This window comes from Chaetodon trifascialis, chromosome 19, assembly GCF_039877785.1.
Source record: "Chaetodon trifascialis isolate fChaTrf1 chromosome 19, fChaTrf1.hap1, whole genome shotgun sequence".
In the NCBI taxonomy this organism is placed as follows: Eukaryota; Metazoa; Chordata; class Actinopteri; order Chaetodontiformes; family Chaetodontidae; genus Chaetodon; species Chaetodon trifascialis.
Window position 1 is genome coordinate 11,415,220 of NC_092074.1, and position 25,624 is coordinate 11,440,843.

General features: G+C 42.9%; 1 protein-coding gene across 2 annotated transcripts; it reads right to left on the minus strand.

The window, feature by feature from the left end:
• Positions 1–2,316: 2,316 nt before the first annotated feature.
• Positions 2,317–25,240, minus strand: fndc4a (fibronectin type III domain containing 4a). 2 transcript variants are annotated; one of them, XM_070987200.1, is made up of 6 exons: positions 24,257–25,240; positions 16,319–16,434; positions 14,627–14,831; positions 7,578–7,667; positions 5,211–5,344; positions 2,317–3,619 (listed from the first exon to the last, which is right to left on the minus strand). In XM_070987200.1, the coding sequence occupies exons 1-6, from the start codon at positions 24,330–24,332 to the stop codon at positions 3,578–3,580; spliced, it is 663 nt and encodes a 220-aa protein (XP_070843301.1). In that variant the 5' UTR covers positions 24,333–25,240; the 3' UTR covers positions 2,317–3,577. The 2 variants fall into 2 exon arrangements, with proteins under 2 accessions (XP_070843301.1, XP_070843302.1); XM_070987201.1 differs by having other exon boundaries at positions 2,642–3,619; positions 16,319–16,430; positions 24,257–24,347.
• Between the last annotated feature and the right edge of the window lie 384 nt (positions 25,241–25,624).

The following is a 25,624-nucleotide window of genomic DNA, read 5'->3' on the forward strand; positions in this document are numbered from 1 at the left end:
TTTAAAAGTTTGGTTTCTAATCCTGGAGGACTCGAGTATCCGGGCCAGACCCGCCTGTCTGAAACACTGTGTGGAGCAGCAGGCCTGTCTTCAGTACAGAGATCAAAAACTGCACTTTGATATTTTTCAGCTGCTAGGTGTTATTTCATGTGCAGACTCTCCACATCTGCTGTCCTGATCTTTGGCAGATCTGAGCTCAGTGCAAACAGACACGGACGACCATACATTTTTGTCTGTTACAGTAGTCTGCAGTTAAAGCCGCACTGTCACAGTTCAGCAGTGGCCCACAGCACCTCGGACCCCAGACGTTTAGGTCAGATAAGACAAAAGAGATTATTAAATACCTATAAGATTTATAACACACTAGATTCTAATTCAGGAATTCTAGTTTAACTTTGGGGCAATATGTTCATTACCATCTCATCTGTCCACGCTGTCCTGGGATCTGCAAATGAGCAGCTCTTTTAGTATTCATAACTGTGTAATTAATTGCTAATTGGCTATTAAACGCAATTTTGAAATGGCTAATTAGGTACTGATAAGGTGTTCCACACTGCTCTAATGGCTTAATGTTGTGTTGTACTGTCTGATTGAGATTGGCTTGTGGAGGTCAGACGCACTCAGGTCAAAAACGAATGCAGCTGAGAAAGTGGCGGATGGAGGGCAGTGACCCTCAAGTACCTTGACTATTTCCTGTCATCCAGGTCATCTGATGTCTTGTTTCTGCTATTTGTAGGATATATTTGAGTATAAAACATTTTTCATGTCCAACATAATAAATGCTGCGTGCATAAAAATAGGATTTTAGGACTCGCAGCAGCAGCAGCAGTTTTCAACTTTAACAGACCTTGTACCTCTGAAAAAAACTGACTGCAGAAGCCTCATTCCAGCCTCATAACCACTAATAGGTTGTTCTCTAATGAATTTTTACTTCTATTTGAATATCAAGCCTTCTTGTCCGTCTGTTTCTGCTCCATTGCCCAGGCAGAAACACATCAGGTGCAGACAGAGGAGGGACAAGGTTGCTAATATTGCTGCACATGGGAACAGGGGGCCGAGTGCTGCAATAATGAAAGCAGACTCCTATGCAAACCCTATGGTTATGAATCTGTTTATTTATAGCTGCAGCATATACTTGGATCTCTGAGTCACATCTGAAATCTAACCAGCGCTTATCTCAGCCACAACAACAGCCCATAAATCACCCGAACAGCTAATGGAAAGAAGTGTGCAGCGCTGCTCCGAGACAGACTTAGAAAAAAAAGATGGAGGGTGTACAATATTAATTCTTAATCCCTGGCTCGCTGTAATCACTTTCTATTTTCAGATGAGCTGTATTCTTAGACACTTCTGTGTAATTACTTTTTTGATTAGGAACATTCTAGTTTAAAGGCCAGGTGAAATGGCTTATTGAATTTATGCTGTTAAGTACAGCAGGAGGCCGTCTTGTCTCATAACTTCTGGTCCACTGTGGATAAGCTGGTGAGGTAGACCCAGATTTCAAAAGAGACAGTATATTTAATGCCTGACCTCATCAGCCTGATAGATTTTTTTGTAAATATGGTTATGGTGAATTTGATGCAGCAACACATTTCAGACAAGTTGGGACAGGAGCAACGACTCCTGAGCTCTCAAGCTCGCCACTAAAACACCTCTTATAGGACTAGCATACTGATATGTGCTTGTACTGTACATATCGTCTGCTGCACTGGCTCCACCTGCTTATTTACTGTTTATAGTCTGTTTACATCTCAGCATATATATTCATTACTACCTGACACATCACAGTATATATTTACTACTATTTATAAGCTGTTTACCCATCACTGTACATACATATCCATCATAGTGTGTTCAGTATATTTATAGGCATTCTGTCTGCAGGCTGTTCTCATCTATACATACTGCAAATGTCTCACTATTAGAGTTTCTTCGTTTAGTTTTCTATTAGTCGTCCAGCTGCTAGTCTTATATTTTGATTTTATTGCACTCGTGGTTTTCCCTCATACAGATTCTTCACATGTATCTGTAGGATAGCTAAACACAGCTTTCTCCAGGTCGAATCGTGTTCACAGAACAGCATCAATGAGTGCATCTCGTCAAGCTGACTCGAGAACCATCTCTGGAGCTGAAGAGCTTTAACGAGACATGATCCCTTTAAAATCCCTGCCTGTTATCCCTTACATCACATCTCTATCCCGACCGTGTCAAGTGCTTTTCTCTCTGTTAGAAAAACAGCACTTTTTGTAGTTTTAAGACCATGACTAGGACCTCAGGAACCTCATAATATGATGTATAAATAATCTGAACTTTCTGGAAAAGTTAAATCATCAGGTTTAATGTGTAATCTCTCACACACTATATGCATTCTGTACCACAAACTGAAGGGGGCGAGGTCACAATAATTTCAACTATCATTATCTAATTACTTGGAAGGTATTACCTGTGTTAAAACACTTTCTGCGATGCGGCTTGGCAAGCATTTTGTGCATGACGTGCAGTTTTCTACTGAGCTGTAAGTGTTGGCCGGCATTCAGAGTGCACAAAACACAGACAGCTGATGAGCAGTTTGTGTGTGAACGTGCATTTTGTGCACAGGAGAGGTGATTTATGCATTTCAGCGAGAGAGAGAGACTCCATTACATTAACTTTTTAATGGGACAATGAAAAGAAGGTTTTATTTTACACGTCAGGAAATACAGTTGTCAGGAAATGTACAAGATCTAGTGGATGATAAAAGATGACGTCCTGTTCTAAAAGCAGGTAACATAGAAGAAAACAGCTCCACGGTACTGAATTATGTTTATTTCTCCATTTTTGGCATCTAATTTCAAATGCACATCAAATGCTATTCTACAGGCAAATGACCTGCATGCAACTTCATTTAGTAAATGAATGAAATATGTACAGACATCATGCTTGTTATGTATGAAATATGAAAAAATACAATGTTGCCCAGAAAATGCTATTTGAATTTCAGTAATTATAAAACATTAAGACATGTTGTTGTGGTGGATACGTGTATCTGCTGTCTCTCTCCTCATTAACAATCTGCCTGCAGCACTCGGATAATATACATTTGTGATCAGACAATAGATTAACACTACTTCTAATGGAGAATGTGGGTTTATTCAGAGCTGAGTTGCCGATAGCAGGTGGGCGTGCACATGCCAATATCAAAAATACACTGCGTATTTAAAGTCATGAAGACAGGCCTCCCAGAGATGATAAGTTGTGTGTGTTGTATTGCAATAACATACCAAGCACCCGGCAAAGACATCAATGTTAACTGCACCATGGGTTAACATTAATTTATGTTCTAGTAGACCTGCAGGAGTTGGTTTGTGGTAGCTTATGTACAGTGTGTGTGTGTGTGTGTGTAGGGGTGTGTATCTGCAGTCTGTGTTTTCCTACAAATACTACGTGCATGCATGTGCGTCTTTTGTAAGACGGCCTCGGTCAACCTGATTCACAGATGATGACCCACAGACACTGGAGTTTCTTTCCTCATCAGTGAAAAAGGTGGAGAATGCATTGATGGTAGAAGAGCCAGAGGAATTTAACTTCAGCTTCCTTCTCAAACTTCAATGATGTTGATAGACGGCACGGACGGATGAAACTGCAAGAGAAAAGAAGAATGGGAAAAAAATTGACCACTGAAGACCAATACACCGTCACGGTAACCTGATACTGTACCTGGATGAGGAATTGGATGGTAATATTATTTCAGTGCTAGAAGACATTAATAATCTGCATTTCACTGTACCTGCTGCACAGTCAGTGTTGTGTTTGACACTAGTTTTCAATGGTGTGCCGAGAGCTAATGCTAGCAGTAATGTAATTCTTCATTCTGTTGTTTTTTCAAGTGTTCAAGACCAACAGCCATCGAGATGTTTTCAATCACGCTGATTAAATGTGGCCCTGATCTGTCTCCGTACATCCACTCTCCTCACCAGCCACTGGTGTGTGTGTGTGTGTGTGTGCGTGTGTGCGTGGTCATTCTGTCAGTAAGAAACCTCTTAAAGACTTTTGCTTGCTTGAAAAAGAACCAAAGCCTTTGATTGACTGACACTCTTTGAAGTCCTCATCGGAACTTCTCTGACAGAAACCTTATTGAGGATTGGAAGCGGCACGATGAGAAATCCTGCAGCGATTACCCCACAGCTAATTTAAACAAGAGAGCTCAATACTTTGCTACGGTAAATCCTAGCCAGAGGTCAACACTCACAACGCAAATGACCTCGCTTATCGATTCGGTCATGGCCTCATTACTGAACTGCATTTATCTGACCACTGATATTGGTTACCTTTTGAAAGCATTTCTCACATATTCAAGGATCCACCAGCGACTCAGTATTATGTTTTTCAAGGAGTGGAAAGACGCCATAGAAGTGCTTCATTGAATGCAAGCTGTATTTTTTCCCCAGTCAAGTGTTATTTGCAACTCTCTCAATATATCCTTCATTACTCGTGGCACGTTGGATTTTTTTTTCATTTTCCATCCTCTATAGCAGAGCCAGATGTACCTGTATTCTGCTAAACTACAGTAATTGTCTTAATATCCAGTGTAATCAAGTTTGCAGTCATGAAACGCCAAAGAGGTGGCGTGTGCTTCATGGCAGTTGGCTGAGGATGCAGATTAGATTACATTAATGTTATTGTTCGCTGGGGGAAACCGTTCCTGCAGCGAAGGTGCAGAACAAAGAGACAAACATCACCTGAATGCATCCTTCAACACATCAGACACATTAAACACATCAATGTCACACTTTTTCACGATAAACAGCAAGAAATTACATGAAATGCAATTGCTTTTGGAGGTGTGGACGCTCTGATTTCAAAGTGTCTTTTGCCTCACTCGCAGTGCAACGTGCAGTGCTAATGTCAAATCCAGCGTGATGGAGGAGCGTCGGAGCAGCTGAGCAGAACCAGTGCAGACTGAGTTTGTCTGGTGCGACGCAGGAGTTCAGTGATTGTTTGGAGGGTGAGGTGATGGATCTCCATTTTTCATGCTTCCACATCAGAAAGCCACATCACCAGCTTACGTGCTAACTGACCAGATCACTTGCAAATAACACTGCAGAGTAACTTAAAGATTGGATTTGAGCAGAGAAGGCCTGTGTGGTCAGGACAGTGAACGTGACACTGCTGCCCGTGCAGACAGCTCTCTTGTGACACAGGCTGCATTCACTCAGGGGACTCCCGCTCACCTTGCTCCTCAGCAGCCCTCCACTGTGGTGCTCTGGCGTGCTCCGCTCGGACGACGGCTTGGCCTTCTCCTTATTGTTGCTGGAGTCGTTGTCCTTGATGATGTCATACTGCCGGCAAAACAGGGCAATAACAGCTGCCACGAGGTGAGGGATGGACAACACACACACACACACACACACACACACACACACAAGCAAAAAATAGAGGATAGGAATTCAGTCATGAGGCAGCAACTGTCACTCACAGACATGTCACCACTTCCTCTAACCGAGCACGTTGAAAGGCCATGTGGATAATGGAATTCCGCTCCCAGGGGAGGGCGATGCCTGTGCCTTTATCTGAAAGCTTGGAAGAGAGTAATTCTCCACTGACTGTGCTTTCTTACATTTTTCAATCTGCCCACAGATGCTCCTCTGCCCACAGATCGGACAAGTACTGTACGCTCACAATTAACTTCCTTGCTTCACTGAATTTCTGTGAGAATGTGATCATTAAATATTCAGAAACTGATATGCAGTACAGTTCTGGTAATGACAACCGGAGAGCTGAATACTAGCATAGCATAATCCATTTAATTAACTAATTCTCATTCATGCGTCACATAATACTGCAGCTACACATTAATGTCTCCAGCAGATGCATTCATGGGAGGCATCTCCGTGTTTGCACTGCTTTGTTTCATGGGTCAGCTGCAGAAGCATTTTAGCAGTGATTTGTCTGCTTTAAAATCGTTTACATTTCAGTTTGTTGATGAAAATTTGATGTTTTTTAAGGCCTTCACTACATTTCAGGCAGTCACCGACAGCCAATAAAGACACAGAAACATTCCACGATACAGCAGATGAGATTGCATCATATCAAAGCAATGACTTTATGATTAAATTCTCTTATTTCACAGCTACAGCAAGCAGCGGGGAGTAACACAGATAAAGGAAAAAAGAACAGAAAAGAACAAATACATGCAGAAATAAACAAACTGTGTTGTGCAGATTATGAACTTTTGATGGCTTGATGTGTCACTTAATGAGGGATTGAGGTAAACTGACTTTGAACCGGGCTGGCTGCAAATGAGCAGTCCATTATGAACGCACATATGAGGTGTTTTTATTCTTTGGCGCCCACTCTTCACAGCCTCCGTGTGACTTTGGTTCCTCTCATTAGTATTATTTAACATCTCACTCGGGCGCTCGGGGGCGGGAAACCCTGCTCCTGGCAGCCTGTCAGATATGCCACTTCTCATTGTGCCTCAACACTTCATTAATCAGCACACTTCCGTGGAGGAATAGAAAATCATACTGGGACGGAGAGCTCCGATGAAGAGAACGCTCAGAAAAGCGTGATGTCGGTTTGACATCGGCGTTGTAAAAAAGCCTAAAAGGGATGGGATGTTCAGAGTTGTTCTATTTATTTATTTCTGTTACTTGAACTTTTTGGACTCTAACTGCAGCTCAATAGGGATCCTGCTGGTCTTGTGCTGGATGACCATGTCCCTTTATTTATTAGTGGCTTATTGATTAATGTGTCAATGTATTGATGTGGCTACAAGACAATCTACAGTGTGAAACCTCTCTCAGATGTGCACCACTGGTCTCCATCATGGAGGCTGATAATAAATGTTAACATTCTGCAGATCCATTGGAAAAGTCCAATTATCTTTTAGCTTGTTAAGCAGGATTTTGTTGGAATTTCACAATTGATAACAACTGTTCAATAACATCCATGCATGGCATTTGGATTTATAGGTTGGACTTTACTGGGTCTACAGTCAGCCTATTAATAACCTTTAAAAGATCAGAGACGTGTGTTACAGTGTCACCCTGAAGGCCTGAGAGCTTATGGTCATTATAGAGACAGTATCCTCACTATTACCCATCAAACATTAATCCAGTGCTTAAGCTTGACACCTGATTAACCTCTAACTGTCCTAAAGCTAAATCTAGTTTTATCCATGTCGGCTCAGCTCCACCGATTTCTTTACATTTATTGTTAAACATTAATAACAACAACAACAACAATCAAAGGTATTATTCATGGAGCACATGACATTCATAAACTTGGCTGGTTTGGTCTGATTTGGTTTTGATTCAGATTGATGCATGGAAATATGTTTGTATATCACCTTTTCCCCAAATTACCACATCAACATCAGTCAGGTACGTGAAACAGGGACAAAAAATATAGCAGTCTCTCATGTGAATTACCAAAAACTGTCCTAATTGAGGCAGAAAATACTGCGCTCCCACAGGATGTTACTGCTTATATTTAGGAGCTGACTGAGAAAATAGGTTTTTGGGGACTTTAAAACATTTTTGCTCTTTGGTTCTGATTTTCTTCTCCTCTGAACTACACACAGTCTACAAACCTACCTGCCCACATGACCAAGACCACCACAATTATGATCATCTCTCCTGTCTGTAGATGGCGGGACTTGTCCAGGCCCTGCACGGTGGGGTCATCTAGAAGAGACGGCCAAAACACAAAATACTGAATACAATGTGCTGAATATTCTGTCCTTAGATAGAAGAGACAAAATGAAAGATGCAGTAAAATGCAACAAAGCAGATCAACATCACAAACAATGGCTTCAAACATCGTGGCGGAGCTGTGTTTCAGCTGAACATTGTGACTTTCACAAGGGCAGTGTTGCCTGCACGGCCTTTTTAATGCCTTTCCTGATATTACAAGATCTTCAACTTACATTCTGTCAGTGAGGACTGGAAGACATGGACAGTGTTTATCTCTCATGACTGATTTGCCATTTAATAAAAACCTGTAGTGGTTAGAAAATGTGATGGGCATTACCACATATCAATCCTGTAGCATTAATCCCCCTTTAAGTAGATTAACTATATGGGCCTATTTCCTCTCCCCAAACTATCTCTTTACCCGCGTGTATGGAAGTCTTCCAGAGCACCACTCTTCCCAATTGCCTCTTTGAGTGAATCAAGTTGTCAAGGAACTGGCCCAGAATGCCAAGACTGTTCACATGAGAGCTATTCAGGCTCAGGGTCAATTACACTGCCACATTTGTCAGTCTTGGTAGTAGTGTGCACGGGCATTTGAGCAGCACGGCGGGAATTTAAAATGACCACAAATCACAGAAAAGTGCTTGATGCTAATTTAATGATATGTAATAAAATGTCACATCACAGTATTTTTCTTGATTTCACAGTTGTCGCTGTTCTCTTGGAAAAGCAGTGTTTGTCAGGGCAGGCAGCACAAGCCTCTCATGGCTATCCAGGTGTCCTCCAGTTGAACAGAAATTACTTTGCTTGTCAAACGTTTGAAATCTTGGAAATTAGATCTCTCTATTAGCTACAGGCTAACCGTGTGGGATTTACTTCCAGGGGAACTGTATAGCAAATAGGGTGGCATGAAACTCCCTCTGTCGCCTGCTAAGCCACGGCGGAGGGATACTTCTTGGTAGCAGCATGTAGCTTTCACTCTGCGAATGCTTGCACTGAGCTGGAGAACACATTTCTACTCCATCTTTTACAGTCGCCTGGTATCACTTCACAGCCAGCGTGAAGAGGAGAAAGGATTACAGCTGGCCAACTCTTTTGACCCTCACATGACAGCGAACCTAAGATACACCTACATCATCTCCTGAGTCTTCCCGTCGCACAGCGAGCTCTGGAGTTGAAACCAGGCTGCACATTACACTGAAATGTCAGATCAGGCCTCAGGTCAGTGCTCCTGCCAGTTGTTCTCCACTTTATTAATCCCATATCGCCTCTGTATGAACCCAGCCCGCTCGGTGATACAGCTCTTCTGTTTATATGAAAAGTTATGTAGAGTTGTGTCTATGCACAGAGAAAGTGCTGGTTGCAAATGTCGGGATGATGACAGCTTATTGAGGCTTTTCAGTAATCTTTCAGGCTTTTGTATTTTACAAGACTTTCCGACTGATCTTGTTCTTGTTTACAGCTTTCTAGTTCATCCAATGACTCTATGTATCTTGAAAGAGTATTTTTGGTGCATGCAGGCTGTGCAGCATGCTGATAAAAGGCCAACAGTATGTATTTGGTCATATTTTATGCAGTACGTTTCATACCACAGAGTGAGTGAACAGAATTTTCAGATGACCTGAATAACATGTCCTGCTGCTGTATCATACATATTTTATGTAATATGCCATGTGATGCTCTGCTAGTGGAGAATGAGCGGATTGTGGCGCCTGCGGTGCACCAAAGAGTTTGTGTTCAGATAATTAGTCGACCTTCCCTCTGCTCGCTCCAAATCCCGTGATGTTGGTGGCTGTGAACTGTGTCGGGAAGCCGTGTATCAACACACCGGGGGTGCCGTAATGCTGTCACACAGATGCATCGTGTGATTTATTCTTGTATTATGTCCATGTGAGACTGTTCAGTTCAGTTCAGTTCAGTTGTTTTTTAGGTTTCATTTCTCTGCTGCTGCACTGAACTTTGAGGATGAAAAGAACAAATTTAAGATATTAAGTTGAATCAACAATAGCTCAGTAACTTTGAGAAATGTTGATCCCTCATTTTCTCAGTTTTAAGAGTCAGGTCTTCACTTTATCAGCTGTGGCTGCCAGTTGTGCACAAAGACAACACAATCAGCACAACTTGAAGCAACACATCCTCATAATTGAAAAGCTGTATTTCTATAATATTTGGCAGCTTTGCCCAAAAGTGATTTGCATGATTCATTAATTATCAACATAGCTGCTGATCATTTGTTGTTGATCTACCAATCAATTCATAACCTGTCAGTTGTGATTTCACCATTTTCCCACTGAGCAAATCAGCTGCCTGTTAACTTGTACGCACACAAACATGAAGATGTGAAGCTGTGAAATTGTGTAGAATTGTGCATCGAGCGAACGGCGTGTAGCCTACGTTTGTATCGTGCCGTTAATGGGAGAGCCTGGGTGTAGCTTCTGACTCAGCAAAGACAGCCTGGCATCTCTTTGATGTATAACACAGTAATTGTGTCTAAGGGGACCTCCTACCTAGTTAGGTTTGACTGCTCACAGCATACATCCTTTGAAATGATTCTCTTTTTGCTCTCTGATGTGAAGCAGCTTGACAGCTTAGTGGCAGCAGGTGACATTTTCGGCGTGTCTTTTGTTTGGGGAGGATTTTTTGGACTGACTGTGGCAGCAGGCTAACAAATGCAGCATGTTCATTTTACCTTACCACAGATGTCCAATGTAAATACTTTGTTTTCCCTTCATTATGCTGGAATTATGCTGAGTTCTTCAAAAAAAATGCAACTGCACATATGTAGACATTGCTTAAGATACTGCCTACAACAAAAGTGTCATATTCTTATGTCCATCTATTTGCTGCACTTAAGGCCAGAGCCCTGCTCCTTTGACCACAGTTCAACAATGGTTCGCCCTTGAAGTCCAAGCACAACACATAAATACATACTTTGATTAAAAGGGTTCCATGCGACTAATGGAATTGAAATAGAAAGACATATTGATCCTAGAAATCCCCAGCAGCCCATTTAAATTCAAATTCTCCGGCGACACATGGCACATACCATCTTGCCCAGCAATGCTTTATATGAAATGGATGGATGCTGAATCTTTCCAGGCCAGGTACATTCAGTGGCATTTGCACTAATATGCAATCACATTATCAGAGAGAATTGCATTGAGCTCAAGAGAAAAAAAAATAAAAGCATTATTGATTCGTGAGTATCATAGCTCCGGCTCTTGTGGATGCCTGGTACATACCAAAAATCAATTTAGTTTCAATAGGAGGCGCTTGGCTGTGACAAAGGATCTCTGAAAATGGCTCTATGATGCTGGAGCCAGCTAGTTTAAAAAGGCTTTTAAGGAACAATGATCAGCAGCAAGATCCTGAACAAAAAGTGTCACATTAAATTAAGGTTCATTAATGTTTATGAGAAATACATACGACATGTTGTTATTTTTAGGGGGAAACATTGTAAGCATCCTTTGGCTTGGTAAGAGACAGAACTGTAATATTAAAAAACAACAGAAATTCAGTAGCTGTGGGAATTAACAGTGTGGCCTCAAAGCAGTATGTAGTAGAAAAGCCTAGTTTCTCATGTTGATGACCATCAGTGACCTCGATTCTTAATGTTGAGTTAGAATAAACAGGACAAGTTACCAACCTGTTAGCTAATGTGGCTGATCATTAGCCGGCTGATGCAACATAGTGTACAGTTTAAAAGGGAAATCAGGGTAATTAATGTAGAGGATGTGAAAGTTTATTTGCAAAAGTGTATTTTTTCTGCTTTGTAAAATGGATTATAAAAAGCTCCCAGATCTCCCCATTAAGAGTGATCCAGCCAGCTTTTATGAAAGCCACAGTTTACAATAGCAAGCATCAACATTACACTTGCTAACATGATTCAGATGTCCAGTGGTACCATTGCTAGCACCATATCTTTAAAGTAATTTAGCTGTTTATAGCCCTGCAATTGACTGGCGACCGGTCCAGGGTGTACCCCGCCTCTCGCCCGTTGACAGCTGGGATAGGCTCCAGCCCCCCCCGCAACTCCGAAAAGGGATAGTCGGGTATAGAAAATGGATGGATGGATAACCGTTCATACAGGTTTAAAAGCAAAGATGAAACGTCAAACATTTAGCTTGCAGACATGTTGCATTCATGGTTTTCCATCACACCAGCAGAGCTAATTAGGTTATTTGTCTTGCAGTCATTCAGCTAGCGTCTTTATCTGAGACCGGGATATTAATATCACAAATATTAACAGGCTCTGTATTAAAAGAGTATTAGTCACAGCTGTTGTTTGTGGATATTTCCCTGGTGATGTGTGCATTGTGTGTGTGTGTGTGTCACTCTTTCCACAATAAATTTGCCAACAACATCAGAATGTACAATACACAACAGAGCCAAACATGAGAAGAGGAGCCGAGCAATAAACACGAAAAGAGTTACGTAAAGAAACTTGATGTTATTGGACTTTGAAAGTGGGGCATGAGAAGTCAGCAGTGCTGGCGTCAGATTTATGGAGAGCTGACACTGATTGCTTTTACACTTCGAAAAACAAACTCCCACAAATGAAGCTCATCCACCGAATGGGCTGTTTTTCTGACCCACTTGGATCCCGACAAATCCTGATTAATGTTGCATCGTGGATGTTTTCCGAGAGTCTTGGAAAACCAGTAAGGCTGCAAGTCTTTTCATGCTCAGCGCTTTGTTCACATATTGATGCTAGTTAGCTTTCTAAAATCCACCGCTTTTAACTTCCAAACCAAGCACAGAACATAATTTCCTGAGTGTTTGATGTAGAGCAACAAGAAAGGAGTGTAATGCCAGTGCTTGTATTAGCGTAATGGAGAGCGTGGACGCTCCTGTGTTGAACTTGAGCCTGAATTTGTCTCTTTCTCTTTTGCCGATCTTGCCAGCTTAACTAATGGTACCAAACCTGAGTCAGCTGAAGAGAAACATTTATGAGTCACTTGCATCAGCACTTCCTATCACAACCTCAACCAGACCATAAGATAACAGAGGAATTAAGTGTCAGGCCTGGGTCGAGACCAATGTCAAATGTAATTGGCTCATCCTGAAAATCATGGCTGAACTAATGCAGAGGAGATTAGCAAAGGAGTTTCCTCTGAAACGCAGACCCTTCTCAAATGCTTATAATAGAAAGCAAATAGCTTTTTCTCACTCTTCCCTCATCTGCACTGGAAGAAATGGAGAGCCACTGAACATATTCTCTATTGGTCACAGTCTTCATATTTCCTCCGGCCCATGAGCCGAGCCCAGACGCCGGAGCCGAAGTGTCCTAGAGTGTGTGTCACAATCCTGATTAGGCACACGGGTTGATACAGAGTTGCATAAATTCAGAGGAGCTTGCCTGCAGCCACGCTTGAAGAGTCTGTCAATAATGAATTGTTGTCTAGCAGAAAGCAAGAAGCACATAGAGACCCCTCAGAGAGACCCTGTGAGAGGAGGCTTCAGGTTACAGTTATGCCAGCACTAGCCTTCACCTCCTTTTCAATGTCAGGGTGCTTAAATTCATTCAACAGCCAGAAGAGGCTTTAGCACGACAGCAGGAAAAGCGAGTGTAATGGTCGCTCCTGTCTGTGCCTGTGGCCTGTGGCTGTACCGTCTACGCTAGAATGAAAAGCAAAGCATTATGTTACGTAACAGAGTGAGACTAAACTGACCTGTCGTGACATCATCAATTAATTATACTGCATTTTGACAAACTTTATAGCACTCGAGGAGACGTTCTGAACTAACATGATGCCTGGTAATTAAATGATATAAATTGTTAATAAATCTCATGAGGACACCAAAACACTGAATGAATCTATCCTACGAACTAATTGCCTGTGTGTCCAAAGCTCACACCTCTGTGCCACAAAACGACATGAGTCTTTCATTAAAGTGAACATTTAATGTGTTCCCCGTTGCTTCTGCTTTGCTAGTTTGACCGCGCTGGCCATGTTCAGCTAATAAAGGGATGCGTCATCCAGTGCAGCCTGTTGTTTTTTCTGTGTTTTTAATAGTTTTTGGTCTCGCTAGCAGCTCTAAGGGTGGCAATGTTTGTGTGCCTGTTGGCACCGCTTTGGTCCAGACAGAAATATTTCAACAACTGTTGGATTGATTGCCAGGTAATAGGGTTTGTGGTCCCCAGAGGATGAATCATAATGAGCTTAATGATGTCCACTAGTTGCCCCATCAGGTCAAAATTTGCTCAGTACTACAGATAATGATCAAATAACCCTCAAAACCAACAGCATTCCCATCAGCCTCAGCTGTACTTTGTGTTTAGTGCTAATTACCAACTGTTAGCATGCCAACACGCTAAACTAAGGTGGAATACGACCTCACAGAGCTGCTATCATGGCTGTAGGCTCTTAGTTTTGTGAATGTTTTTTTTAGTCTGACTCACACTCACTTTCTGTGTGTTGCCATTTCCAAAGTCGCCGTGCACATGAAATAACCTCTGGGCTAGCATCCTACACGCTGAGAAGTTTTAATACATGTGGTTTGGAGCACACACACACTATTTTGCAAAGGCACCATCCTGGGAAAGATGATTGTGACTGGTTTAACGCAATGCAAACAAGCCGGAGCGTTTTTTTCCCCCAGAATGATAATGAGTTCTTTCTCCAGTGCTGGCACAGTGGTGAAACAAAGTGTGGAGATATGTCCGTCTAAGCAAGACTAATAGTTTTTTGACAATAATGGAGCTCCATGGCAAGGAGATATAGATTCTGTGGCTACATAAACAACTTGTGATCAGGATAGGTTGGTTGTTGGTTGTCGTGTTTTTAAATGACTTGATGATGATAAAAGAAAGATAATTCCAGCCTCGTCCTTTAGTTTTAAGAGGTTTAATAGTATTTGAGGAAGCAGGAGCCCCTCAGACAGAAACACCTTTTTTTCAAATGAGCTTCGCCATTAGAAATGATCAATACCTGTATCTCAGAGCATACCTTGATTGGAGCTGTTGGAGGGGAAGCGGTCTGTCTTCTTGAGGGTGCGGAAATGGACCTTCTTGCTGGCTTGGCTCTCCCCATAGAGGCCAATTGACTGGACCTGGATGATGTAGTCTGTCTCTTCCTCCAGGTCCCAAAGAACACAAGAGCGGCTGGTGGTGTTGACTTCCCGAATGAATCGCTGCATGTGTCCTTCCTGCCTCTAGGGAACAAGACAATGGATTGATCTATTGAGTGGATGCAATAATCAGCAGAGTGGGCAATGAGTTGTTCAAGGTCACCGCACAGAAACAGCATCCCTGTAAATGTGTCTCGAAGAGGGACACTGTCTTCTGTAAAAAGTCTTGTTTCTTGACTTTATGACTTTCATCTTTACAGACCAATAACGCATTAACAATGTATCACCCTCCAACATCGTAAAAAAAGCTACACACAATCACAAATCTCGATATGGGCCATGACAATCTGAGACGGAGGTGACCAACCAGAAAATATTCAAGGTGCTGGCGAACGACATGCTGAGTACTTCATTATGTTAACAGTTGGCACTTCATTTTTGCCATATGGAGTCCTGACAGGAAATTGAAGAGTTATGCCATCAATATATTCTGATTAATTTAGGCTGCAAGTACCTTCAGTCACAAGTCTCAGACTTTGTTCTGACCTTTCAGAGTGTTATTGGAGCACTCAAGACCCAAAGCTGTGACAATTATTCCTCCTGCTTGCACGCAGAGCTCTCCTCTCACTGTACTCTCTAGCTCATCTGCACTTCAAGTGGCTTTGGGCCAGATGTCTGCTTCTGGTGTGTGTTTTATTGCCCTGCCTGACAGTGAGATCTGATAAAACAAAAAAACCATGTCACTCTTTGTAAACAATGAATAATGTAATAATTAAACTGCCTTATACACTCGAGGCAATTACCAAACGTGTTGAAATTCAGCTAACATGATGAACATCAGTCGCATGAGTGAATTGTAAAGTTGAATCGCTTGCTAATGTTATGATCTGCATGAAGCATAAACATGATTACAGCAGCATATGGAATTGTGTCAAGCCGTGTTAGCCTTCGTTGGTTCTCGTATTTTAAGCCTTTGAATTTGTGCGTGCTAAAAGAACGCAGTTTGGCAGGCTCACATGCTTCTGTGCATTCTCTGCTGTGGCCTTGTTGTCTCTTGACAGACCATGCCAAGTTTTACTCCAAGCTTGAAGGCAAGATTTAGTCAGCCTTTCCGCATGCTAAGCAGAGCTTTAAGGGGGTTCTTAAGAATATACACCAAGATGAAAACACATCTTTATTTAACCAGGATCTTATGTGTATGTGCTGCTACTTACTCAGTATGCTGGACAGACTCATGTTAGATGAGGTGTTTGCTGAGCTAACAAAACCTCCTCTACAAACTCGGAGTGAATAAATCATCATTTCATTGTCTGGAAAAAAACCCACATTGGGATTTTGTCCCAATATGTCCCACAGGTTGTCAAAAGCTGTGACATGGTTGAAAATGGATTCCAGGTGAACTTCTTCATTCTAGCTATTGGCTGGTTGGCGTGCCAACAACATTTCAGCGGGACACGATGAAGGCTCAATGCCAAACCACCAATGGCTCCAGCCAAGAATAAAACTGATGTCATTTTCTCTTTTTGGGGCTGTTCTGCTAACCTGATTCACATTGGAAGTTTAGGACTTACCTGCTGCGAGATAGAGAAGCCAATTATTATATCTCCCTCTGGAACCTCCCAGGATACAGTTGCAGAGTCAGCCCGCAGGTGCATGACGGACACATTGACAGGAGCTGGTGGCCTGTCTGGAAGAAAGGAAACAGAAACAGAGTTATGTTAATGTTAATCCACCCACTCCTCTAGATATTAGATTACCCGTGCCATCTGTGTCCACACTGCAGCTGGAACGTCTTAAGCATTGTGTTGGCACTTTGAATGCGGCACAGGTGTTTGTTTCTGAATTAAATGTGAATAACCAAGTCTCAAAAGCGGTCAGGTTTGTTGATGAGTTAGTCAGCAGCGCTGTGGGACACCGGCTCTGTGTCATCGTGGTACATGAAGCTGTTAGACTGAAAATGCCATTTTTTAACAGCATCCTCTCTATAGTTCTGTCTGTTTAATGTGGATTTTGGAGTGGTTTCAGTAGTACTTTCCTGTTCACGGTTTTCAATTCCACTGTCCGCAGACCAATAGACCATCAGACCGCCATCTCTACTGTGATTGTGTTTTTGAAGGGAGGACACTGATAACAACACACCACTGTATCAACTCCTCTGACCAAACAACTATTTCAAAGTAGTAAAATCAAAGTGAGCACCTCAGTTAACTCCTTAAGTAACTGTTCAAATAAACTGCTTCCTTGCATTTTATTATGAACCTACAGAATTGCTAAAATCACAGATGTGTATGAGTCTCTCACATTATCCCTCTTTCCCTTTAAACGCCCTTATCAGTTCACCTGACAGACTGGTCTGTCTAACGTAACCACAGTGTCTGTTTCACGTCCAGCTCCCTCTGATAGGGTTACGTTTCTTCACCCAGTCACATCATGGCCATCTATCATGATTTACTGCCCGGCAGATGTGCTGATTGTGAAGTGGGATAATAGCCTGGGAAAGCAAAAGCCAGGAGAAACAGAGGGGGTGACAGGTCTAATAGAGGACCTCGTACGACTTCACAATCGCTCCGGTCAGATGGATTGTAGCCTGCCTCACAGAAAGTTTGCCATTGGATGACTGTTTAGCTCTGCATTCCCCTCCCCTTCTGCTCCCTGCGTGTTACCACTTTTTAAGTCCCTGTCACTATGTGAAACAACCTGAACGACCTCTGAGCTAGCAGCCTACAAGCTGAAAATGGCAAGTTAACCTAACCTGGTCGCTAACGGAATGAACTTAAACAAGCTAGCAGCAGTCGCCTTCTTTTTTGGGGGGATTTAGCCATTTTAATACCAAGGCTCACCTCCACATGTGCAAATGTTGCGCAAAAGCAAGTCTTCCTGGCTGCATCCTGGCCTTAGCGACATCCAGGACGATTGTGATCAGTTTAAAGAAATACAAGCGAGAACGCTTTTTTCCCCTGAAAGAAAGATAATGGGTTTAGCCCGACCTTTCTCCAGCGCTAACACTGTGCTAAAATGAAGAGCAAAGAATGGTCTAGCTATGTGAGACTAGATGGAGGAGCTAAGATCCAATTGGCTGGGCAGATGGGGACCTTGAGGCCATCCTCAGGGCTTTTGTTGTGAGTGTGGGGCTAATGGACTTTGTGTGTTGTCACAGAAGGTAACTGGTGCTATGATGAGAGGGTCATGTGAGTGGAAACGTCTTGAGCTGTCAGATATGTGAAAGCAGTTGCAAAAAGAATTGACATATATGTGTGTGTGTGTGTGTGTGTGTGTGTGTGTGTGTGTGTGTGTGTGTGTGTGTGTGTGTGTGTGTATTAGTATAGACAGAATAATGCGCTTTGCCCAATGAGTTGTAACTTCAGCATCACAGCTGCTCTTGTACCAGTAGTAAGATTTCTAGATACGGCTTTCTGTAGCGCTTCACTACAAAGCGAATATTAATTGACATTTGTACAGTCAATTTGTATTTCAAACGCTTTTATTAACTCATGAGGCATGGGTATAATAACCCATAACACAGTCATCTTGAGATGACAGCCAAAGGCATGTGCTGTACAAGGACAATATTTCATCCAAAAAGTGCACTTCAGAGAGAAAGATGAAAGGCAAAATGATGAAATTGGGGGCTATTTCAAATGATTTGCTGTTTTCTATATCGGCTCCTCTCACATCCCTCTCCTCTTATCTCACTGTGTCTCCCCTTTTATCTGTCCCTCTCTCCTTCTTGCACTTTTGTCTGTGTTATCTCAGAGACAATCAACGATGGTCTGCTCTGTGCAAAAGGTGACATTGAGGCAGATCTCAAGACCCGCAGGTCAGAGGAGGCTATCAGTCTCCCTCTGTCAGCCCTTGTGGCATTATGAACCAAGGGATGGGGGGGGTCAAGGTCAGACACAGGCACGGCGCTCGGTTCCTCGGGCTCGTGACACACTCAGTGATTGGTTTCCGGAGGGGGAGCGAATGAGATGAACAAGAGGCCAGACTAATGCTTAGCCCGCGATAGAGAGCACGGGAGGAAATTAATGTTCCTACTGTGGGGAGAAAGTGGGCTTAGCTGTTGGATCACTGTTATCAAGAGGTTAAGAGGTTACGTCTGTCTCATTTTATCCACCTAATGGGAAGCTTATGGAAGCATGTGCTGTAATGTGTTAGGTTGGACATACAGTAGGTTAAGAGGAAGGAAAAGGCACATATAGTGTGTATTGTCCTTTATCTTTGGGAGAGCTGCGGTGAATGAGTCATACATACATTTACAATAATGGTTCCTACGTCCTTGTGCCTTGGTTATGTCTAACTGGCAGCTAATTTAGTGTTATGAGCTTTTGATTATAATTAGAACGATTATCAGTAAACTTACATCACAACATGCTGGGACACTGATTGGCTGAGATGCACTTAACAAACCACTACTCAGGTGATTAATTTATATTTCCTCATAAAACTGTCACAAGCTTTTATTTCTAAAAGCCCCACACGAGCTTAGATTCATGCATCTGAATCATCGCCAATACACACTTTGCCAAAATACAACCCAAATTCAAAAAAGTTGGGGCACTTTGTAAAACGTAGATAAAATTAGAATTCAATCATTTGCAAACGAACCGTGCCGGCATCAAATTCAGAATAAATATACAAAAAATACAATATACATCTTTGTACTGCTTTCAGTTGAGCTTATGTAACAGGGATATTGATTCGTTTTGTAAGAATAAACCTGACTTATTAACAATGTCAAGCCTAAGCTGCCATCAGGATGCGTGGAACAGCACACACACTCTCCAGAATCAGCTGCAACATTTATCCAAGACATGACACGTCCATTTCTTCTGAAGTTCATTGTCCTTTAGGTAATGGGGGTTACAAACAGTCACGCATGAGCAAAAAAGCAGCCAGTAACCATGATACATTGTCTGCGGGTCATTTACTGGTGATGGAGCGAGTGGCGGTTCAGTTGAAGTGGGCCATGAATCATCACTAATGTATAAGTGCCCTCCTCCCATATGATGTTGTTTCCGTTGCGTGCGGCGGAGCAGGACGAGTAAATTTTCAACTTGAGGTACCGAAGTAAGGTGACTTTTTTGGCTGTAGACCATAAAGAGCTAAAACTACAAGCTAACATTGCTGTATTTATTTCAGCTAATACAGTAGAAGCTCATGATAAATAAGAAAATCCCCAAAATTTAATCACTGTTGGCTCATGAGTAGACAACAGATGCTGCGAACGCAAATGTTTTTATTGATGCAATGTCCAATGGTCCAATCCTCTTCCAATGCTCCCTTCCAGCTTGTTTGAAGTTCCCCTCTGCAGTATTCAGTGTCATTGTGGATACTTCAATGTTTGTTGTCGGCCACATGTTCCTGAGTAAGCCCCACTCCACAGAATGGGTTATATAAGTTCTGAAATCAAACAGCAATAGGTCACGGTGGCCGAGGCGTGTGTCAGAGCAAACAAATGGTAAGACCCTCTTGGGATGTGGGTGCGCTGCCAGGATGAATCATTGTATATATAGCCAAAGCCCAGCAAATCAGCTACTTCCCATCTAACCAGAGTGCATAGAGAGATAGTGAAAGAGCAGGTGGATGTCTGAATGGCTGACGAGCCACGTGGAAAGGAGCCCAGTCTGAAATTGTGAGAGTGAGGTACGGCAGTGGCAACTTATATTTCGCCCTCTGTATTTGCTTGTGAAGCACAACTGCGCAATATATCCTGACTTAGGCGTCATTTTTTTTTATTGGTTGCTTGCACTGTATATTCAGAGCATCAGGGGCGAGATTGATGGGAGATGCATTTTATGGTCAAACGGGAAGATTTTAGATTCATCCCAATGAGATGGCCTGTGCAGCTTCGGATCGCAGGCCACCTCGGACAACCGTGACACTCAGATTAGACAGAAACAGGAAAATGAGATGCGTGTGAAAAAGTGGAGATGGCACCAAGTGTCGGATTTACCAGGAACACGACATTACGGATGACGTCATCTCCGTTTCACTGTCTCCAGGAACCACCGCTGTGTTTGCATTTAGCACCCGGTATGGATTACTGAATGATTGAGCTCATGAGCAAATAAAAATGTCACCAAGCTCCAATTGAACTTATTGTTTAAAGGCCCTTCAGCAGACGTCGTAATTCTGTTCTTTCTCTTACGAAGTGTTGCAGCAAAGCCGGTGACCAATTACCAAGCTCCACTTAGTATCAGACACACTCTGCAGATTAACCCCTTCTCTTATCTTCTTCAGACACTTTTGAACTCCGTTCTTTCCTTTGAATGATTTCAAGCGATAGAAGCAATTTGAAAGCTCACGCGCTCATTTGCAGTAGTGTGACAAAGTGGCATTCGCTCTGTGACTCTGTGTCTCAGACAGAGACAGAAGCTGCTACTACTTCATTTTCCAAATAATATCGAGTCTAACGTGAATGAGTGCGCCTAAATGTTCAAAAATGTTCCGGATGATTGATCAGCTCACCAACGACACAACAAAACTCCCAAAGGTGCATAATTCACATCGCTTTAAACACACATAGGAGGCAAACACTGCGGTTCACTACGGCTGCCTGTGTTATTGATCATATTTCAGTCTCAATTACCTCTAAGCTGGTGACAGTTTGAAGGACTGCTTGTAATGTAATCCTTCTCTAACACTAATAATGCCTCAGTCCCCTGTGAGATCACATATTCGCCGGCATCTTATCAATAAAGGCAATAACTCAAAACAGGTGCCCTGAATTTTGATGTGTTGCCCAGTTAATCTTCAAACAGCTTCATCTGGATGCGTTTCAAACCCAGTCGTGGGAAGTCTAAACGTTCTCCTCGACACAGCAGGAGGTTGTCACACTGCTGCTCGTGGGCCTCCATGCTGCAAATTGCCTGGTAGTGGTGCTCTTAAGCAATGTCGTGCTGGTTTAACTCAGCTGCAGCACTCTCTGCCCCTGTATTACCTTTGAAGACCATTTTCTTGTTTCATCTCCGAGCTCTATTCCCTTCTGAGATCCTGCCTCTCTTTCAGACGTGATGCCATGTGTGAGAAAGGACTTCACGTGATCCGTGCTCGAATCTCTAGAATATATTTAGTGCAGCATCAACAGTATATTTGGATCCAGATGAAAGGGCCTGTCCAGCCAGGCATGGCTAAGTCCTATGCTTTTTCCTATACATTTTAGAGCCTTGCTACAGTAGGAGCACTTACTGTGTCTTCCTTTAGGTACACTCTGTCTTCTCCCTTATAGACTTTGAGGCCGAGTGGGAACAGATGGGACTGGGTGCAAGTCTAAGGTTAATGTAATCACTGGCCAAACCCTGAGGCTTTTCAGCTGCAAGCTAACATTACTTCAAATCTATAAAGGCTAGCATGCAGGGATGTGCAGTAGCAGATCTATGAACAAGCTGTTTACAATCAGTTTGCAATCTTATTGGCTGCAGCGGATTCTCACTGGTTTTATAGATCTACACACCAACAAGTGTGAGCTATTGTATGAAACTCCAAACACTGATGTAGGAGTGAATAAAATCCATGTTTTTCCACACACCGCTGTTGTATTTGTCCGCCATGTGACAGCAGAAGAAATTACGACATGAGCAAACACTGGCCCTCACTCTGATGGATTCAGCTCTAATACACAACGTCTATTTGTCAAGAATGTGTCGCCAGGTTTATGAACAGCAGATTGCCAATTTGAAGGATGATATGAGCCTGGCCATCCAAATCAATCCAGCAAATTCTAATTCACATTAGCTTACTGCCTAAAGCTCTGCTAGGCCTCATGAGGGATTCATTTCTGAGCATGTTTGTTTTCAGACTGTGTGAATGTAAATAAGAGTTCCTACACTGAAGTATTTCTTGTCAGTTTGGACCAAGAACAACTTCTGTGAGTTTACACTGTTTGACTTGAAAAGACTGCATCATACTGCAATTTTTCTCAATGACATTCAGATATTGGAAGCTCAATCCGTCATGTGGACCAGCTGTAACTTCTGCTGGTTTTTACAAATCTGCAGTGTTACCAGTCCAAATTTCAAGACCTGTGCCACGTAGATTATTGTGTAATCATGACTCACGTTGAAAAGCATGCTCAGCGGATGAGTGAAAAGCTTTTCAGTAGGTGAGATGAAAGAAAAGCAGGCTTTATTATATGCCAGCATTCCCCCTCCACCACTGCATAATTTCAGTATCACTCTCAGAATAATTAAGGAAGTTCCATTAATTGAATTACCAATGAGAGACCACTGAAATCCTCTCTTTTGCTGCTTTGTTAGATAGTAAAATATTTTATGGACAACCTCAGTGTGAACCAAAGAGGCTTACAATTAATTTAGACCCTTCTCTGAATGACGTGTCACAGTGAATCCCTAAGTCTCATAGCATGCACAGAGCTTGCAGTGATGAATTCATTTTCATTTACTTTGAAGCTCATTGCAACAGCCAAATTTCTATTTATGCGTGCCATGTTCATTATTCTAGCAGCAGCTCCTCTGGCTCTTGACAGCCCGCATGCAGAACTCCACCGAGATCAGAGATGCTCTTGCGTTTCGCATGTCAGCGCCAGAACATGACAAGAGCTCTGAATATCTGTATCAGGCACCCGGTGCACACACGCACACCCACAGAAACGGTGAAGTGCCAGTCTGATTCTCTCAAGGCGCTATCACATGTAGGACTCAGTTCCCTTGAGAGGCGAGGGAGGAGGTGATAGACTGGTAGATAGAGAGACAGAGATACTGTGGATGCACATAAGCACAAAGAAAAGATCTCTGTTACAGAAATGAGAAAGATTCACAAACTGAACTTGCAATGGAAAGAATGCAAAAAATGATCATACTGGGTGTGCAGACACTCAGCACTACAGTTCAACCACAGGCGATCTCACTGAAGGCAGTCCTGACTGCACAGCTGGTGTTTCGGTGGCACATTATGCCAGAGAAGTGAATGTGTTTACAGCTTTTACAAGTCACAGTGTTCAGTAGTGCCATGGATTAAGAAGAGGGTTGAGAGAAAGTGCCTTCCAAGTGAGCAGACACAATGGGAAAAGGCTGGATGTGCAGATTCTCAGACTCTTTAGGAAATTATTGACAGGTTTCTTGCTATAAACGTGATTTTTTATTATTATTTGATGCTTAAGAAGGGAAAACCGCCAAGGTTATCCCTCAGGGTGTTATGTAGCAGTGAATTTAAGGCTAAAATTGTCACCATGTCTTCTTTTTATTCAAAGAAAGTAAGGACAGGTGTGACAACCCTTCTTGCGCTTAAGCATGCTTGTAATCTCTTCTGTATCTCACAAACAGGTGTTACTGGATGAGCTGGCTGTTATACTAAAAAAATAAAGTGAGTAGAGCTGAGCATGAGGTCATGTGTGATGCGTGTGAATGAATGAAAGTGGGTGCATCATCAGGTGCAGATTAAAGCAGTGACTTGTTCACGTGTTGTGATATTTCATATAAGCTAATGTCGCATTTCACGAGGCTGCAAAGTGCACAGTAATTGAGTCCACTGCTAAAGAGGCTTATACTTACTTGCTCCTACCAAGAACATGTCGCTGCCAAAAAGCAACAGGACCACGGAGTTGACCAAAACAAGGAGACGAGCCATGTTTCGGTGGGTTTCGTCGCTCTCCTCTGATTAAAACGCAGACGTCCTATGCTTGAAGGGCAACTAAATAACTGCAGTTCATTTTTTTAACAACATGCTGGAATTCCCCTCAGGAATGGATGAATGGACGCTTACTGGCCGAGTCGGGCTCGAGCGGGTCAATAAATGGATAACCAGTCAAAGTACGTAACAAATGATGTCTCCAGAAACATCCTGTCGAGCCGAGACGTGGTTCTTCATTCGGGGGTTTAAATCCACAAGTCCTTCGTCCATGTTCTCTCGCGGACGGACATTAAATGTGGTGGCTGTAACTGTTGACTTCCCATCGTCCCTGGGTTCACACAGGCACGAGGAGGTCGTGCAAAAGATGACGCTCACAGTCTCGTCGCGTGCCCTCAGCACCGCGGCCAGCGCCTTAAGTTTTCAGACGCGCTCGAGCCCCGAGGCTCACACCTGATTGTTGTTCATTCAGGCACGCGGGGTCGCTCGTCCTGCAGTCCTTTCCGGTAGCAGCCTGTAAGACACAGCCTGTAACAGGTTCTTAGCGCTTCAGCTCAAGTGCACGCGCAGCATAACCATGATTAATCTTCCACGTGCCATTAGAGGAGGGGGGAGCGGCAATACGCCCACCTGGGCTGCAGCCACCGTGTTGACACTGTAGCCTGCTTCTCCTGCCGCTCCGGTATTTCATTAGCAATACCACAAGGTGATATTTACCGCAATAAGGTGAGCAGTGTAGATGTTAGAGAGTACTGTCATGTTGCTTTGCTCGACAGACAGGATGCTCCAGCCTTCACTAAACTTGTGATGAGAAATGTCATAAGCATGAAGTGTTTCATTCAGCCATCGCCCCTGTGATCTGCACACAACCCCAGCAGCAGCAGCGGCAGCGGCAGCAGGTCGATGCTGCTTCACGGCCATCATACACCGCGCAGCCCCCCCAAAGACACCCCGTGTTATCAGGAGGATGAATCACGTTGATAAGCTGAGTGCATTGCCTCATGGGACAAGCGTTTCACGTCCGATTGCTTGTCTATAGGGAATCTGCCGGCGCACACTGCGGTCCACACTGAAGAAGTCATCAGATGTGTGGGAGACAGCTTCCACTTAACAACAAAACAACAAAGGGAGCGAAATAAATCCTAAAGCAGGGATGAGTTTGCCCTCTTTCCAAACTTCTCCTTCACATCTTTTTCTGTTAAATTAACCACTTAAAGAGGTTTTTGTGGTCAAGAAAAGACACACACACACACTTCTGAGGTGTTGCCATGGTTTCTGTGTGATCATCAGTC

Coding starts and splice junctions, on each gene's coding strand:
- fndc4a (XM_070987200.1), bottom strand. CDS start 24,332: ATGGCTCGTCTCCTTGTTTTGGTCAACTCCGTGGTCCTGTTGCTTTTT. Junction 16,435..24,256: donor CATGTTCTTGGTAGGAGCAA/GTAAGTATAAGC, acceptor CCTTTCTTCCAG/ACAGGCCACCAGCTCCTGTC. Junction 5,345..7,577: donor GGTCTTGGTCATGTGGGCAG/GTAGGTTTGTAG, acceptor ACCTCGTGGCAG/CTGTTATTGCCCTGTTTTGC.